The sequence below is a fragment of the Mercenaria mercenaria genome, chromosome 10 (genome assembly GCF_021730395.1).
Source record: "Mercenaria mercenaria strain notata chromosome 10, MADL_Memer_1, whole genome shotgun sequence".
NCBI classification, from domain to species: Eukaryota; Metazoa; Mollusca; class Bivalvia; order Venerida; family Veneridae; genus Mercenaria; species Mercenaria mercenaria.
The window spans coordinates 2,669,213-2,687,075 of record NC_069370.1 but is presented as its reverse complement, the minus strand read 5'-3'; the positions used below and the strand labels follow the sequence as shown (position 1 = coordinate 2,687,075).

At 36.3% G+C, this 17,863-nt stretch overlaps 1 protein-coding gene across 1 annotated transcript; it reads left to right on the top strand.

Annotated features, from left to right (window-relative positions):
• Positions 1 to 9,878: 9,878 nt before the first annotated feature.
• On the top strand, positions 9,879 to 14,005 carry LOC123560557 (uncharacterized). Its single transcript, XM_045352730.2, has 2 exons — positions 9,879 to 10,273; positions 10,826 to 14,005. The coding sequence occupies exons 1-2, from the start codon at positions 10,093 to 10,095 to the stop codon at positions 11,200 to 11,202; spliced, it is 558 nt and encodes a 185-aa protein (XP_045208665.2). The 5' UTR covers positions 9,879 to 10,092; the 3' UTR covers positions 11,203 to 14,005.
• Positions 14,006 to 17,863: the final 3,858 nt, after the last annotated feature.

The following is a 17,863-nucleotide window of genomic DNA, read 5'->3' as shown; positions in this document are numbered from 1 at the left end:
CTTTGTTTCAATTTAATTTGCCCCTAGATATGGTGCTATTTTAAACATTTTTCGAAATTTCTGTAATCCTAAAATATATTTCAGTAAAGTACAATAATGTTCAGCAGACCCAATGGCTATTTTTGCATATTTCTGTCAGTTTTAAGTTGGTACTTCTGCTATTTTATCTAGTTTCACATAATAGAATTTAATCAAACTCTGCACATACCTTTGGTTATGTCTACCTAATCTAAAACAAAAAGAAAATTGATAGGTCACCATATTAGATTTCACTTAAATCAAATTAAAACGAGGTGGGGTGTGGCGGGCATTTATACAACGCAGATTGGCACGAAATACTCTTTCAGTGTTTAAGCAAATGACTTAGAAATGTATATATAAAATTATCAAACGGCAGATTTCTTAATAATCGGATTTTAAGGTGTTTCTGAAGCATTTTGATGTCATAGAACGATGAAAGTTTCCGCCTATTTTTTTAACAAAACCTATAGTTTACGAACGTACGGTACGGGATTAGAAACAACTGTGACTCAATGCAGCGTTGGAGCGTTGGTATAAGTAACAGACTCCAGTATATGTCGGACTGAAGCAATTTGAACTAAAAGTACTTTAAATGTATATATTTTGTAACCATGGTGATACTTACCCTAACCTTTAGTCAGTATATTATACATTTTGTACATTAAATGCATGCGAACATACAATAATTTGCGAATTTTTGCCGTACGCGACATTAGATAATCACTTCCGGGCATGCGCAGAAGACCGCACCAACACTGCAGTGAGCTACATCGAAACCAAATTGGCACGGTGTTGGGGTAAATATCGACCCGTCCGGAAAAACTGTAGCAAGTGTCTCTAAAAGGAAGACTGCAGAGAAATAGAATAGAAACAAGAACGGACATTAAATTTCTTGAATCAGAATTCGATTTATTTCTAGGTTTAATTAATCAAATATACTAATACGTAAGGATCTATATTTATTGTGCTTGATACAAAATATAAAAAAATAAAAGCACTAAGTCATGTTGTTAAAATAGCTCAAAACTAAACTATAACTTTTATGTTCAACTTATCCTCCCTTAGACTTGACTTGTCTTCACTCGACTTTAATTCACATGAAAGCAACAGTTCCATGCATATTGCTAACATATCGAGGAAGGCCTGTGGCCATGTTATAAAATCAAAAATAGTATTGAGGAACCTCGTACAGAGTTAGACTAAAACAGTTTAAGTGTATGTGCATGTCTGTATACCCACTCATACGCATAACGCATTTGTAAAAATAAGATATTTATATACGAGGGATGTTGTAAAGGTAAAGATCTAGCCTAATATCTGATCGATATAGGGTGCAAGAAAAATCAATGGAAAGTAATGCTTTTAACGCTTGAAGTTATATCATATGCCGATATATTATAGGTTGGGGAATCACATTCTACTTTGCTGAAAAAGAAGTGTATCCGAACGTGCAGACACAATATGACAATATTATATTTCCTAATATCTTTAAGTTCTCTGACATTTTCCCGCCACAAAATATTACATTTACACCATCCTTTTTGTACCGTTCTTTATTAAACTTATCATGTGTCTGCACTAATTTTATTGACATTTTATCTATTAATAATTCTAAAGATGCAAGTAACTAAATTGGTTTGTATCTTTTTATCAACAAAAATGCCATACATCTTTTGCAAAACCACTAGCAAAAACAGAGAAAATTGGAATAAATGTATATATTGAATTTAACGTACTAATACCCTACGAAAGTACTATGTGTTACAATTACTCAAGTTTAACCTGACGTCATCAATAAATTTCCCCTCCAAAAACGTCCGATAGCGAAAGCTTCATTCAAAGAACGCCGCAACCCATACGTCATTCCAAATACTTTCTAGATCTACTATTGATTTAGGATATCGGTAATATACAATGAATCGATATCAGAAACCTTTTATTGTCCAGGAACACCAAGGAAACAAAAAATCGCTAATATTCAGAACGTTCGAAGATGACACTGGAAACCATACTAAATCCAAAAATATTCCGTAACCGGTTAGTTCAGGGTGGTTGCCCCGATTGTCATATTGTAAATGTTAAGTCTTTGGCACTGCTAATGTCACAGTGTCCTATGATCTAATGTCCCTATTCTGCCTTTGACCTTTTACCATGTTGTTGACATAGGTCTGGGAATGATCGAGTAGAACCTTTCAGGAGCGAGTAAAAATTCTGTACTTTACACCGTATCTCACTGGTAGCCAAATGGGTCTCCTTAAATTCAGGAGTAATCTGACGTCCTAGTTATAATGCGAGCTGCCGTATACTGGACATGTTGCAGTATGTCCAACAGGAGTACTAATAAAAACGCATTACCATAGCCTAATTTTGAAGTAACCAGACAATTCATATGAGGGCTGGTTGCATCACAGTTGCTGAACTCTTTACCGGTGACCGTGTGTGGGTTAAAGGTGAAGGACATGTGTCTGGCGCTTATCCCACAGCCAGATACCACACTGGGTTCTCTGGCATTCTTGTAAAAGCATACTGAAATGAAGCAGTGACAGCTAAAGAAAAACAACTGACTTGTAGAATCATTAAATAGCATCACTCCGCCGTCCTTGAGACATTGCATTCATTCCTCTGTTACCAAAGTAAGAAACCCAGAAAAAATGGGAATAAAATCAAATTTTTGTTATAAAGCTGTTCATACAAAATGCCACAGATCTCTATGTTAGACGCGTCCTAAAAAGTATATATACAACACCAATATATTTACTTTATAAGGAGAATGATTAATATTATTAATATTATGGTGTTGTATTTTATATAAGCCAGTGTTTACATTAAAATTACCTTTTTCCATTTACAAATTTTGCTTACTTGATGCTGCATGTTATCAAACATATTGTGAATTAAAAAAAAAAAAACAACAAATACAAGTCCAGAATCTTGACCCAAGTCAGAAATTACAGTAACTTCTGCCCGAAATATGAATCTATATTCGAAAGGGTCTTTATGTGTTTCAAAGTTACAGGGTCGATATACCGATTTTTGTAGATTAGGTGCCTTTTCCATTTATATTCCATGAATTTTCGTTAAAAATCAAATATCATGTGTAAGAACACACCGGCAAGAATTGTTTATGGAGAGAGGGAGAGGGAGCTTATTTATACTCGCCACCGGCGTTATCATATTGAAATGCTCTAGAAATTTTACCTTTCATTTATCCTTCATTCTTTCACTTGGGTTGTTTACTTTCGTTTTGCAGCTTTTGCTGGCGACAACGCATGAAGCTGGATGTTGTCTTTTGATCTATCCTTCACTTTTGAATCCGTTTTCCATGACAGAACTTTGTCAAAGGTTGTAAATGTATCCGAATTTCATGATCGATGTCAGTAATTCCTTATTCCTTCATTTTAATTTCCAGATGTTAAATTCCAATTTCATATAGTGTAGCAACCTTCATGAAGTAAATCTGCTGAGTAATTCTATGAATTTTGATGTAAAACAATGTATTTTAATGTTTTTATCTAGTACACCTGTTGCCTAGAATCTTATCCGCCATGTTTGTTTACACGGTGAATAGTTGCAAAGGGAGTGAATATTTTCATACCCAAATTACGGTTATTTACACTAAATCTTTTCCAGATAGTACTAGTTTGAGGTTTATATTGTTTGTCTGTTAAATATTTTGTGTCTTTGTGTATTTTTCAGTCAGCTAGAGCCATTTAAACTTTCCCCACAGTTTTCCTGTTGTGTACCGCAACTTTTCCGTGGACCACGATTTTTCTGTGGGCGCCACGAACTTTCTGTGGTCACCACAATTTTCCTGTAGGGCGTTCGTGAATTCACCATTTTTTGTGGCATGTTCGGTGACAGTATACAAGGGCTGCTCACCGTCAATCTGGAGCTCCAACATCAAAATTTCGGCTGCACACCGTATTTGGCCGTTCTTTGAAATTTACAATATTTTGGCTTGAAATCGAAATTATAAAGGTGTGCACCATTTTTATTAGTTTTATTTTGGCATTCTAAAGCTTATTTTTGGAAAAGGGAGAACTATTTGATCTATTTAAATTATTTTGCAGAAATCAAACTTTGGCTCGAGAAACTGATAGATCAAGCTGCTTTGCGACTATTCCTTTTTAGATTTTATTCAATGTTTGATGATTTATTTATGAGAAACAATTATTAAGGATTTGTTAAATAAATAACAGAAACTTTTAATAGTCGTTTGTGGTATTTTTAATAGTTTAAGTCTCAGAAATTTTTGTTAAGTCTTAAGTAGATATATTTTCCCAAAACTTAAATGTTGGAGTTCAACCACAGATCTTCGAACATCTGCGAAGGCTGACCAGAAGGGATCTTAGTACCAGTCACTTTGAGCAGTCAACAAAGATCCAGTAACTTAGCAGTCAACAGAGATCCGGTCAGGTGTTATTTAAAGCCTTCAAAGCAAAAAAAAAAAAACAAAGACAAATATCAAACAAGTCACGTTGAACAGTCAATTGAAGTCCTGTCACACCTAGCAGCCTACAGAAGTACGGTCACGTTGAGCAGTCAATTGAAGTCTTGTCACACCTAGCAGCTTACAGAAGTACGGTCACGTTGAGCAGTCAATTGAAGCCCTGTCACACCTAGCAGCTTACAGAAGTACGGTCACGATGAGCAGTCAATTGAAGCCCTGTCACACCTAGCAGCTTACAGAAGTACGGTCACATTGAGCAATCAACTGAAGTCCTGTCACGTCTAGTGGTCAACAGAAGTCTAGTCACACCTAGCAGCCTATAAAAGTCTAGTCACATCAAGCAACCTACAGGAGTCCGGTCACGTCCAGCAGCCTACAGGAGTCTGGTCTCAGCAGTCTACAGAGGTGCAGACACATTAAGCAGCAGTGGTGAAAAAAAACAAAGACAAATATCAAACAGGGAATGCCAAGTACCAAAATCGCAGCCTCCCCAAAACGAAACCTAAAGCACGCAGACGTGCACACCACAAACACACATACACATGCACACACACAAAGCCAACAAACGAGGACAAAACGAACAAACAAAGGAACACAGTGGGGCACCTCCTTGGAACGGTCAGTGGCAAAAACACCACTGGGGAGCTTAAACCGGTTTATGGTGCGCACCCAACCTCACTCTTACTCCCACCATGTTCCAAAGACACGGGACAGTGTAAATAAAAGTAATCCCCTCCCCTCCAGGTGAATCTCTAACACACGTAATGGAAACAAAAAGGCATGGCATGTAAAACACAAAAATGCTCGTGTATAAATATATAAAAAGCAAACCTTTAGAACCAAAAACGTATGTACTCAATGCCTTTTCAGAAGGCAGAGCAACAAGAGAAACACCCTTCAGGGCCCGACGAAACAGGCTAGAAGACAGATATCACAACAGTTCAGTCCTGGTAGGATTTAAAAACTGCTTATCATAGAGTCCTCCCCCTCTTCCGTCAGACACAATCAAAGAGGGAAGCGTAGTGTCCAACTGTAAACGGGTTGAACACTAAACATGCGGTATGTCTCTAAACAGTTGGGTCGTGACCTCTTTTAAGAAAACGTTTTATAATTTTACCAAATACATTTGGAAAATTACCATGACCCAAGATCTTACGAAGTTTGTAAAAAAAAAAAACAAAGACAAATATCAAACAGGGAATGCCACGCACCAAAAACGCAGCCTCCCCAAAACGAAACCAACAGCATGCAGACGTGCACACCACCCGCACACACACACATACACGCGCAAACACACAAAGCCAATACACCACAAACACAAACACACATACACGCGCACACACAAAGCCACACATTGGGACAAAACGAACAAACAAAGGAACACAATGGGGCACCACCTTGGAACGGTCAGTGGCAAAAACACCAAGCCAAGTTTGGCGCTTGAACAGTCACAGTCACGTCTACCAATTATATATATATGCTCAATACCCGACGTTAAGGTTCAATCCGGCCCAATTCAGTGTAGTTCAGAACCACACCCAAGATCACGCCCAAGGGCTACAGGCCGGCAGCCCTCATAAGCCTATTTGCTAGGCAGTGACTGATCACTGTCGTAGCATATAGGCTATATATACATATATTGGACACAGAAATTATCCCGAAGGCTCCTCCAATGGGCAGGAGCGTAACAATATGGGCGAGTGGCACACCGTATACTTTTCAGCGGCAAGTTTGGCTTGGGTAGCTGAAAGTTAAGTCATGATTTCTCAGCAGTGGGTCTAAGGATCTTTCTCCTGTGTCGATTCGGGAGGATGTCATCAAATACCAACACCCCGGTCCGGAAATTTTAAAAGTCAAATTCTTCTGGATTTTGAATAAGGAATCTTTTAAAAGCGTTAGCTTTTTAATCATAACTGCTGAAACGGATGTGTTCCTTTCTTTAAGACTTAAGCATTCAGATGGCCATATTTCCGTTTCATCCATGAGTAATTCTAGTTGCCATGACAAAAGAAGTTTTCAAAAATAAATTTTCATTGGGTTACCCTCTACCAATTTTATTTAGGCTAGTGTTTATACTTTTGTCTCGTTAAAACACACACATGGCATTCCGAGCTGGTTTTCATATGTTACTTTAGTTGAAGTTTTATGTTTTAAGTTTCCGTGACGACTTGATAGAAAATTATAAATCATTCGTCTTCCTCTTCCGACTGATGTAGGGAAAGTGGCAGTTACTTGCAGAGAATAGGTTTGTACTGGTACAAAATCCATGAACACTGGTTAGTTAGGTTAACTGCCGGCCGTTACATAACTGAAGTACTGTTAAAAACGGCGTTAAACCCAAAATGAAATATAATAAAACGAAACTAAATTTCGTCTGATCATTCTGGTTTTCAAAAATCATAGCGTGGCTGCCTTCGGAAAAGCGACATTCCGTACAAACTTTACTGAAAGTCGTCGTAGCAGAAGCTAAATTAATTGCACAGTTATGTTTCTTTAGTAATTTTCAACCAGATCAATATTGTTTCAGATAATTATACAAAAGATGGGGAGTAGTAAGGGTGTTGCACGTGGAACCGTATAACGTTCTCCGGCGAGCTTTATCCCAGTATGAATAAGAACAAGACATAAATGAAATAATAATTATTATTTTTATTACTACTACTACTACTACTACTAAACAGCCACTACTACATGTGCTGCTAAATGCACTACTGCTACTGCTGCTGCTGCTGCTGCTGCTGCTACTACTACTACTACTACTACTACTACTACTGCTACTGCTGCTGCTGCTACTACTACTACTACTACTACTAGTGCTACTGCTACTGCTGCTGCTGCTGCTGCTGCTACTACTGCTACTGCTACTGCTACTCCTGCTACTACTACTACTACTACTACTATTACTACTACTACTACTATCACTACTACTACTATTACTACTACTTCGGGCTTTCGTGGCCAAGTGGTTAAGGTCACTGATATCTGAAATGTAGATCCCCCAGAAGCACCGAGAACAAGGTAAACAGTAAAAATTGCAGACTCGATTTGATTTAGTCTGTTCATGAGCAGTAATTGAAAATGCAACACTGCCCACGCCCCCTAGCACCGTCTTAAACAGTATTGAATCTTCAAATCTAAATGAGTTTAAATAAATGATCTCGAATGACCAAAAAAACAAGACTGAGACGAAGTCGGGGCGACTTTTTACGACCGCCACACAGCACTTAACAACCGCTGCTGTGAAGTAAATAAAATCTGAAAAGTAGATCCCTCGGAAGCACTGAGAACAAGGCAAGTAGTGAAAATTGCAAGACAAGGATCCAATAGAAATATTCATGTTCCTAGGCCGCCACTTACATAAACAAGCTAGATTTGAATCTCCGAAGAACATTTTATCTTAAATAATGGATACCTAAAAGTTCTGGGACTTCAATCTCTTCAAATACGAGGGTCCTGCGAAAAGTTCTGTAACTGGGTTCGGATTTTTTAAGTGCTACGTTTTATCAAAATTATTTTTTATAACAAACCTTCAAAGGATTAACCGTTTACCGAAACACATTTTTGTAACCTTTTTTTACCCAATCGCGAAAAACAGATAAATAGTCTTCTTTTGGTATCTGTTTGAGACACTGATAGATGACGCTGCCAAGAGAACTTCTTTCCAGGAAGCATTTTCCTAAGGCTTGGTTATAAAAAATGTCACGGGGGCTGGGGGTGGGGAGGGGAGGTGGGGGGGGGCTCAGGTAAGGTGAATACGTCGGCTGGTTTACAACTTCCACATTATTAGAAGCAAAAAAGGAAGCAAAGAAGAAAAACTTAAGCGTTGTCGTGTATAAGATGGACTCCTGGCCATCCTTTGCTTGGATGTTTCTCTGTTTCTTGTAAAACCTTTTCACTTTTTTCGGAACAGATTTCTTGTAGAATCGTCCAGTGACTGTATGACCAGATGGACAAGGCACTTGAACGACTGGTCCACTAGAATGAAACAAAGTTTCGTACAACACCTATTTCATTTTTTTTTCTTTTGCTCCTCAGTGAGCAAATGAGGTATCCGGCGCAAACCTTTCTCAGGCCCAAACGCTTTTTCAGAATTGTTTGCACACTGCCTTCTGCTGGCTATATCTTTCACCAACAATCGCGCATCCTGTTCGACCACATCTTTTATAGGATGTTTGCCTTGGTAACAGACGTTTTAGGCCTATCAAAACGGGTATCATCTTCGACAGATAATTTCCCAGCTTTAAAAGCGTTTACCCGCCTTTAATTGGGCGCATTGAAATGGCCTTAGGTCCATATATACCGCACAATTCACCAAATATCTGCATTGAATCTATATCAAGCCTAATGCGGCATTAAGGTTCATGTAAAGTCTTTTGAAACTACACCTCGGGTGAATTTTTGTTTTAGTTTTTTAAGGCCACATAGGCTTTGGTCTATCTTAAAGAATACATCAAATTGTTCATAATAAGTAGAAGAAACTTTCAAGGCAGGTTATTCCATATTGAGCAACACATTTTGTCTTATATCACATGTGCTTTGACTGTTCATGTTCTGTTTTGTAGAAGATATCTAACTTTTTCAAAAATATTTTGTCATTACTTTTATTATCATATTGTGCATCTACCATATTTGTCCAGGTACTCCGGGAGTTGAAAGTGTTACAAAACATGTACATTTTAAAAAAATGAAATGTTGCAAAATGAAAGTGAAAGTAGAGCTGTCAAATTGACAAAACACTGCAATATTTCAACAAATTAAAAAAAAACTATTTTTCATTTCCCGGAGTACCTAGGTAAGTATATAAGACACACAACAAAAACAAACTTAGAGAAAAAATATGTTTGAAAAAGAAGTTTGATATTTTGTACAAAATATAATGCGGACTGTTGAAGTTCATGTTTTGTAAGACAAAATACACATTACCAAACAAGATGACCTCTATATAAGATATTTTTCTGCTTGTTCTGAACAGCTCCGTATATATATGTTATGAATATTACCGGCCTGTAGAGTATAATTTCCAAAATGAAAATTTACCCAAGGGATGGTCTCAAACGCTTTACATGAACCTTAATATAGCTACGAATTTCAGTTTTTTTTCGTCAATAAAGCAATTTGCACGAACTAAACTGATATCGTTAGCTATTGGACACAACATTCAAGTGAAATAAAGCGTTTTGAAAATACCTGGGATGAAACTACGGAAGCCCATTAGTGACAGAACCTTTTGCAGGACCCTCGTAATAGATTGTTTCGTGATAGACATAGTTTGCACTCTGCATACTAATTGTGATTTAAGTGGTTTGTAGTGTATTCTATCAAAACAAAATAAATAAAAAATGAAATAAACAACTTGTTTACGTCAGTATTGTCTGTTTCAAAATTACGGAAACACTTAAATTGTTTGAACTAGGGATAGTGACCGTATATTTCCCATCGTTCTTGTTGATCTTGATTTTGACTTATTAAATGTTTTTTTGTTTGTTTGTTTTTTTTTGTATTGTCGTTGCTAAAACGATGACTAACTAAATGTATTGCCTATAAAAGTGACTTATTTAACAGACATAATAGTAATTCTATTCACATTGAATTGTTAACAAGCATTTTATTCTTGTATAAAAATGCCGGCTTATTGGAACATTATCGCTTTGTTTTGTTTGGCGACTGTTGTTTATTCGCAAAGGGCTACATCATCGTCATGCGTTTATACCATGGACAACGTGTTAGAGAAGATGATCAAGATTGGGATAAAGGTAGAGGAGATAGAGAAAAGACTGAATGCAATAGAGGCTCAACAGAGTGGTATGTAATACCCCTTTTTGCCATTTGTCATTTTAAGCAATTATTTCTCTTCGTTTCATTACCTGAGGTTTATGAGACTTGAAAACGCATTTTTTAGTCTATGTGAAGCCAATATCATACATGTCATATGCAGACCAATATTGTTGATCGCTGTATTTAATTTTTCGTTATATTTTTTACTTGTGGAACACCTGCTTTTAGTAGGAAATAACATTGCTGTAAAGAAATGAAATTAACACTACATCTTCATAACAGTTAGTTTAAACTTAATTTGTTTGAATAACAGAACGACCAAACAAGTTATTTTCACAGCCATAGACCACTGAATTCTTGTTTTGAGATTTATTTACTTATACGAAACGGCTTTGTAAGGGCATTCATGATTTTAGTCTAAGACTTTTATTTTCTTCTTTATGATAAGAATCGCATTATCTTGTATAAAAATCAGTGTTCAGATTAAGGATGAAGATTACTAGATTATTTGCAAAATGCATTTTTAACAGACTTTGAAACGCAATGTTTTACGTATATATTGCTGTTTCGTATTTTCAGGAACTATTCAAGTCCTCAAAACTCCAAAGGTTGCTTTTAGAACCCAGCTGAGCTCTAATCTCGGGACTGTATCATCTGGTTCCACAGTAAAGTTTGATCAGGTTGACCTTAACCTTGGCAGTGCTTATAGTGATGGTGTCTTTACTGCGCCGTATAACGGCACGTATATATTTTCGATGGTACTGGGAAATCCTAAAGGAAAGCCTGGTGCCTTCTTCATGAAGAAAAATGGCGTTGGAATTCAGTATGCTATAGCTGGGCACACGACTAGTTGGAATATCGGCGGTGTCACCACAGTAGCTGAACTTGTTATCGGTGACCGAGTGTGGGTTGAAGGTGAAGGAAATGTGTCTGGTGCTTATCCCACAGCCAGATAGCACACTGGGTTCTCTGGCATTCTTGTAAACGCATACTGAACGGAAGCAGTGACAGCTACAGAAGAAACAGGACTTATTTTTGTAGATTCAAGAAATAGCAACACGTACTATTCCCTCCTCCAGGCATGCAGAATTTAGCATCCATTTTCCCCCGAATGCAGTCTTTACTCTTTTACCAAAGCAAGATACCCAGAAAAAATGTGCATTTAATAAATTTTGTTATAAAGCTACACTTTTTCGAAATTCATCTCAAATGCCGCATAATCCAATGTTGGGAGCTTCCTAAAATATGTATATAAAACACCCTAATATTTGTAAATTTATCTGCAAACAATACAATAAAAGTTTCGATATTGAACATACAGTTTCTTACTGTCACTGCTTTTCTATAGAGTAATCCTGTTATTTTCTGTTGCTTTTTTTTTTTGGTTTGTTTGTTAGTTTTTTGTGGTTTGTTTTTTCTATTTAAGGGGACGCATATTGCTACATTCACAGTTCATACAGAAATGCGGAAGGGGTGCATATTCAAGAAATCGATGGTGGGAAAATAAAAAACATATTCCTAAACTGATATAATACTGATGGACACCTGTAATATTCAGTACTTTGTGGATAAGGATGCGGTACTATGAATGTAATAGGAATACAGAGGTCTTTGTGAAAGTACATTCAACACAAAATATTAAGCTTTTGTATAAGGAAAAAACAGGTTTTTACAATAACAGTGTTCCAAATAATGTTGAAGGGATGAAATCTTCTTTCTAACACACCAGGTTTGCTTAAACATGTAAAAATTTAACGCCACGTCATTTCAGCTCGGGATGGACGCCATATTTCTCATTGATAAAAAATGTAAACAAAAAAATCAGAGTGGGATTAGCATTGCAAGGGAATAACATGACATTCTACACAATGAATACCTTAGAACAGATATATCTAAGATGCTACACAGGTCAGGCGGGTTAATTAAATGCATAATGTCGATCACTTGAAATTCATCTTGAAAAGGTGGTTAATTTTAGTTTATTTACATGGTTTTTAATTTTCCCACGACCTCTCGACGATTCACTGCAAATGTATTACTGCGCCGGACGAAAGGTAACTCTAATAAACAACGGGAGACAACTTAGGTGTCAGCATGTGTACGATTTTTAAAAAAACATGTCGATGATTATAATTTCTTATCAAATAATGAATCCTATTCAGATATTCGTCTTTAATAATAGAAAATTTTTAATTTCTGTGGACATTTATCAAAAAATATTACTTACAGTGGACTACTTTGCGCATCAAACTGGTTTCCGCTTCAGTTGTGAGGCACTTCCGTTATACTTTTTGACAACAATAACAAAACACAAAATGAATCAATAAAGTCACTTGTAAACCGATTGCTACTTAAATCAGTGTACTAATAAACTTTGATAATGTGGCAGTTGACCTCAATACAACCGACACTGTTTATTTTCCAGTACAGGTAAATCCAATTATTGCTTTACAATAGATCTGTGACGGATTACCTTTGAACACCCCTGGACTTACTGGACTCAACTGCCACATTATCAAAGCTTATTAGTAAGTATAGTTGTTGTTACAACATTATACATGTTCGTTACGTTATGAGATAAAGTTTATCTTGAACTGCATAATCTATTAATTACGTTTAGATGATATTGTATTACAACTTATTTGACCCCGTTTATTTACGTGAATGACAGCATTCTCGTGCAACTCGTGCAAACACAGTTATGAAAAGTATGGTGGAGAATTCAAGGACAAATTATAAATTACATTAAAGTGAGGATAACTGTATATTCGTCCAGTTTTGATCATTGACATTCCTGCTGTGTATTAGTAAGTTTTGTGAGCAAGATTAGAATGTTACTTTTGCACATATATACACATTGATTGGATCTCTCAACCAAATTCCATTCCTTATTTTGGGGATTTTTAAGACAATACATTTTCAAAAGTTTGTTGAATGTGTTTTGATATTTAAGTGCATAGTAGTTCATGAATACCAAGTTAAAAATTAATAATGGCAACATTTCTAGTCCCTTATTGTAAGCCACTAGACTTCTGTAACGATAAATGTTTAATGTATTAAGGGGAATATACTCTTTAAGTTTTGGAATGTGGCATTCCTTGACCACCGTATCTTTTCTTATGCACTTCTTTGTAAACAAACTAAATAATGTGTTTTAGCTTACATATGCGAAATGAAAAACAAGACAGTGAACTTATTTCACATTCTTTCTTTAAATTAGAATCTGTAGGAGATTGATAAATGTTTGGACAAGGTGAAGCACTATTATTTTCGCACAAAAAAGTATTAATTGTTGACTTTGAATGTACACAATAAGTCTTATGTAATTCAACAATAACTTTCTTGTTTCAGTTTTTCTCATTTTTTTAGTGAGCAATCCTTTGTGTACTTATAACAGTTGAAACAGTATCCATTTCATATACCAAAATCTTGTACTTTTTTTGCAGGTAAATTTTATCATACCCCATCCACTTTTTTCTAATTTCAAAGTATGCGTCCCCTTAAAGTGTTCTTGATTTGATCACTTCCCCTTCAGAAATTACCACTCCCGTATGAACTTTATCAATTACGTGTATGTATTTGTTAACATGTATTTACACCATGTAAACTGTGACTCTGAATAAAAAGTATTGACTTGACTTGACTTGACTACATGTAAAGCCATTACTTTGATTAGAATTACCTTTTTTGCTTACTTGATGATGTTACATGTTTTAAAACATAGTTTGATTTTTAATAAAACAAATAAATCTTGGCGTATCTCGTATTTGACGTTTTATATCTTCTTCTGGTCGGACATTTCTGGTAACTGTAGATTTGTTGGTTTCTTTCAACGAATATTTTTTTACAAGGAAGGCAGCAGAGAAATAGAATAGAAACAAGAATGGACATTACAGTTCTTGAATCAAAATTCGATTTATTTCTAAGTGAATTAATTAAATATACTGATAGGTAAGGGATCTATATTTATTGTGCTTGATACAAAATATAAAAAATAAAAAGCACTAAGTCGTATTGTTAAAATAGCTCAAAACTAAATTTTAACTTATCCTCCCTTAGACTTGACTTGTCTTCACTCGACTTAATTCACATGAAAGCAACAGTTCCGTGCATATTGCTAACATATCGAGGAAGGCCTGTGACCATGTCATAAAATCAAAAATAGTATTCAGGTATCTCGTACAGAGTTAGACTAAACAGTTCAAGTGTATGTGCAGGTCTGTGTATCCACTCATACGCATAAACGGTACGGAACAAGTGATGCAACCAGCCCTCTTATGAATTGCCTGGTTGCTTCAAAATTTTGCTATTGTAATGAGTTTTTATATTGGTACTCGTGTTGGACGTACTGCGGCATGTCAATTACACGACAGCTCGCATTATAACTAGGACGTCAGAATACTCCTGTATTTAAGGAGAGCTATTTGGCTACCCGTGAGATACGGTGTAAAGTACAGAATTTTTACTCGCACTCGATCATTCCCAGACCAATATCAACAGCATGGTAAAAAGTCAGAATAGGCACATCAGATCAAAAGACACTGTTGTCATTGGCAGTACCAAAGACTTAACTTTTGAAATATGACAATTGGAGCAACCACCCTTAACTAACAGGTTACGGAATATTTTATACCCCGCAAAAAAGTTTTTTTTTTTTTTTTTTTTTTTTTTTGAGGGGGGGGGGGGTGTGTGGGGGGGTATATAGGAATGGGCTTGCCGGTCGGTCTGTCGGTCCGTTGGTTTTCATGGTTTCCGGATGATAACTCATGAGAGGCTTGACCGATTTAAATGATTTTTGGTACACAGGTGTAATATCAGAAAATAAGGTCAAGTTCGACTTTGGGGTCAGTAGGTCAAAGGTCAAGGTCACAGTGACTCAAAACATTTAAACGGTTTCCGGCTGATAACTTGAGAACGCTTTGGTCTAGGATCATAATTTTTTGTACACAGGTGTAACATGATAAAATACAAGTCAAATTTGACTTTGGTATGTCAAAGGTCAAGGTCACGGTGACCCTGAACAGTTAAACAGTTTCCGGATGATAACTTGAGAACGTATGGGCCTAGGATCAAAACTTTTGGTACACAGGTGTAACATCATGAAATACAGGTCAAGTTTGACTATGAGGTCAGTAGGTCAAAGGTCAAGGCCACAGTTACTTGGAACAGTTAAATGGTTTCTGGATGATAACTTAAGAACGCTTTGGTCTAGGATCATAATGATTTGTACACAGGTGTAACATGATAAAATACAGGTCAAGTTTTATGTTGAAGTTAGTAGGTCAAAGGTCAAGGTCACAATGACACTAAACAGTTAAACGGTTTCCGGATGATAACTTGAGAACGCTTTGGCCTAGGATCATGAAAATTGATAGAGAGGTTGGTTATGACCCTTATGATTTTGAGGTCATTAGGTCACAGGTCAAGGTCACAGTGACCTTGAACATTTAAAAAGGTTTTCAGACAATAACTTCAGAACACTTTGGACTAGGATCACGAAACTTAATAGGGAGGTTGATCATGACCAGCAGATGACCCTTATTGATTTTGAGTTCCAAAGGTCAAAGGTCAGATTGACCCGGAACATTTAAACCTTTTCCGGACAATAACTTGAGAACGCTTGGGCTGAAACTTCATAGGGAGGTTGATCATGACCAGCAGATGACCTGTATTGATTTTGAGATCAGCAAGTCGAAGGTCAAGCAAGTTCAGCGTTGACATTGGCTTAGTTCTGTGACAAGGCCATATTGTGGGGGTATAATTCGTCACTCATGTGACAATTCTAGTTGGATTTAGTATGGTTTCCAATGTCAATTTGAACAATCTGAAGTTTAGCAATGTTTTATTTCCTTGGTGTTCCTGGGCAATAAAAGGTTGCTCATATCAATTTATTGTATCCTTAATCAGTAGTATATCTAGAAAGTATTTGGAATGATGTATGGGTTTCGGCGTTTGTGAATGTAGCTTTCGCTATCGGACTTTTTGGAGTGGGGGATTTATTGATTACGTCAGGTTAAACTTCAGTAATTGTAACACATTTTGACATTCTGATAGTATTTTCGTTGTGTTTGAATTTGACGTATTAATACCAACGAAAGTACGTCAAATTCAATATATACATTTATTCCAATTTTCTCTGTTTTTTGCTAGTGGTCAGAAGCAAAAAAGGAAAATTTTAGCGTTGTCGTGTATAAGATGGACTCCTGGCCATCCTTTGCTTGGATGTTTCTCTGTTTCTTGTAAAACCGTTTCACTTTTTTCAGTACAGATGTCTTGTAGAATTGTCCAGTGACTGTATGACCAGATGGACAAGGCACTTGAACGAATGGTCCACTAGAATGAAACAAGGTTTCGTACAACACCTATTTCATTTTTTTTCTTTTGCTCCTCAGTGAGCAAATGAGGTACCCACCTAGCGCAAACCTTTCTCAGGTCCAAACGCTTTTTCAGAATTGTTAGCACACTGCCTTCTGCTGGCTATATCTTTCACCAACAATCGCGCATCCTGTTCGACCACATCTTTTATAGGATGTTTGCTTTGGTAACAGAGGTTTTAGGCCTATCAAAACGGGTATCATCTTCGACAGATAATTTCCCAGCTTTAAAAGCGTTTACACGCCTTTAACTGGGCGCATTGAAATGGCCTTAGGTCCATATATACCGCACAATTCACCAAATATCTGCATTGAATCTATATCAAGCCTAATACGGCATTAAGGTTCATGTAAAGTCTTTTGAAACTACACCTCGGGTGAATTTTTATTTTACTTTTTTTAAGGCCACATTGGCTTTGGTCTATCTTAAAGAATACATCAAATTGTTCATAGTAAGTAGAAGAAACTTTCAAGGCAGGTTATTCCATATTGAGCAACACATTTTGTCTTATATCACATGTGCTTTGACTGTTCATGTTCTATTTTGTAGAAGATATCTAACTTCTTTTTCAAAAATATTTTGTCATTACTTTTATTATCATATTGTGCATCTACCATATTTGTCCAGGTACTCCGGGAGTTGAAAGTGTTACAAAACATGTACATTTCAAAAAACATGCAAACATTGCAAAATGAAAGTGAAAGTAGAGCTGTCAAATTGACAAAACACTGCAATATTTCAACAAATTAAAAAAAACTATTTTTCATTTCCCGGAGTACCTAGGTAAGTATATGACACACAACCAAAACAAACTTAGAGAAAAAATATGTTTGAAAAAGAAGTTTGATATTTTGTACAAAATATAATGCGGACTGTTGAAGTACACGTTTTGTAAGACAAAATACACATTACCAAATAAGATGACCTCTATAGAAGATATTTTCTACTTGTTCTGAACAACTCCGTATATATATGTTATGAATATTACGGGCCTGTAGAGTATAATTTCAAAAATGAAAATTTACCCAAGGAATGGTCTCAAACGCTTTACATGAACCTTAATATAGCTACGAATTTCAGTTTTTTCGTCAGTAAAGCAATTTGCACGAACTAAACTGATATCGTTAGCTATTGGACACACCATTCAAGTGAAATAAAGCGTATTAAAAATACCTGGGATGAAACTACGGAAGCCCATTAGTGGCAGAACCTTTTTGCAGGTTCCCTCGTAATAGATTGTTT

Coding starts and splice junctions, on each gene's coding strand:
- LOC123560557 (XM_045352730.2), top strand. CDS start 10,093: ATGCCGGCTTATTGGAACATTATCGCTTTGTTTTGTTTGGCGACTGTT. Junction 10,274..10,825: donor AATAGAGGCTCAACAGAGTG/GTATGTAATACC, acceptor TCGTATTTTCAG/GAACTATTCAAGTCCTCAAA.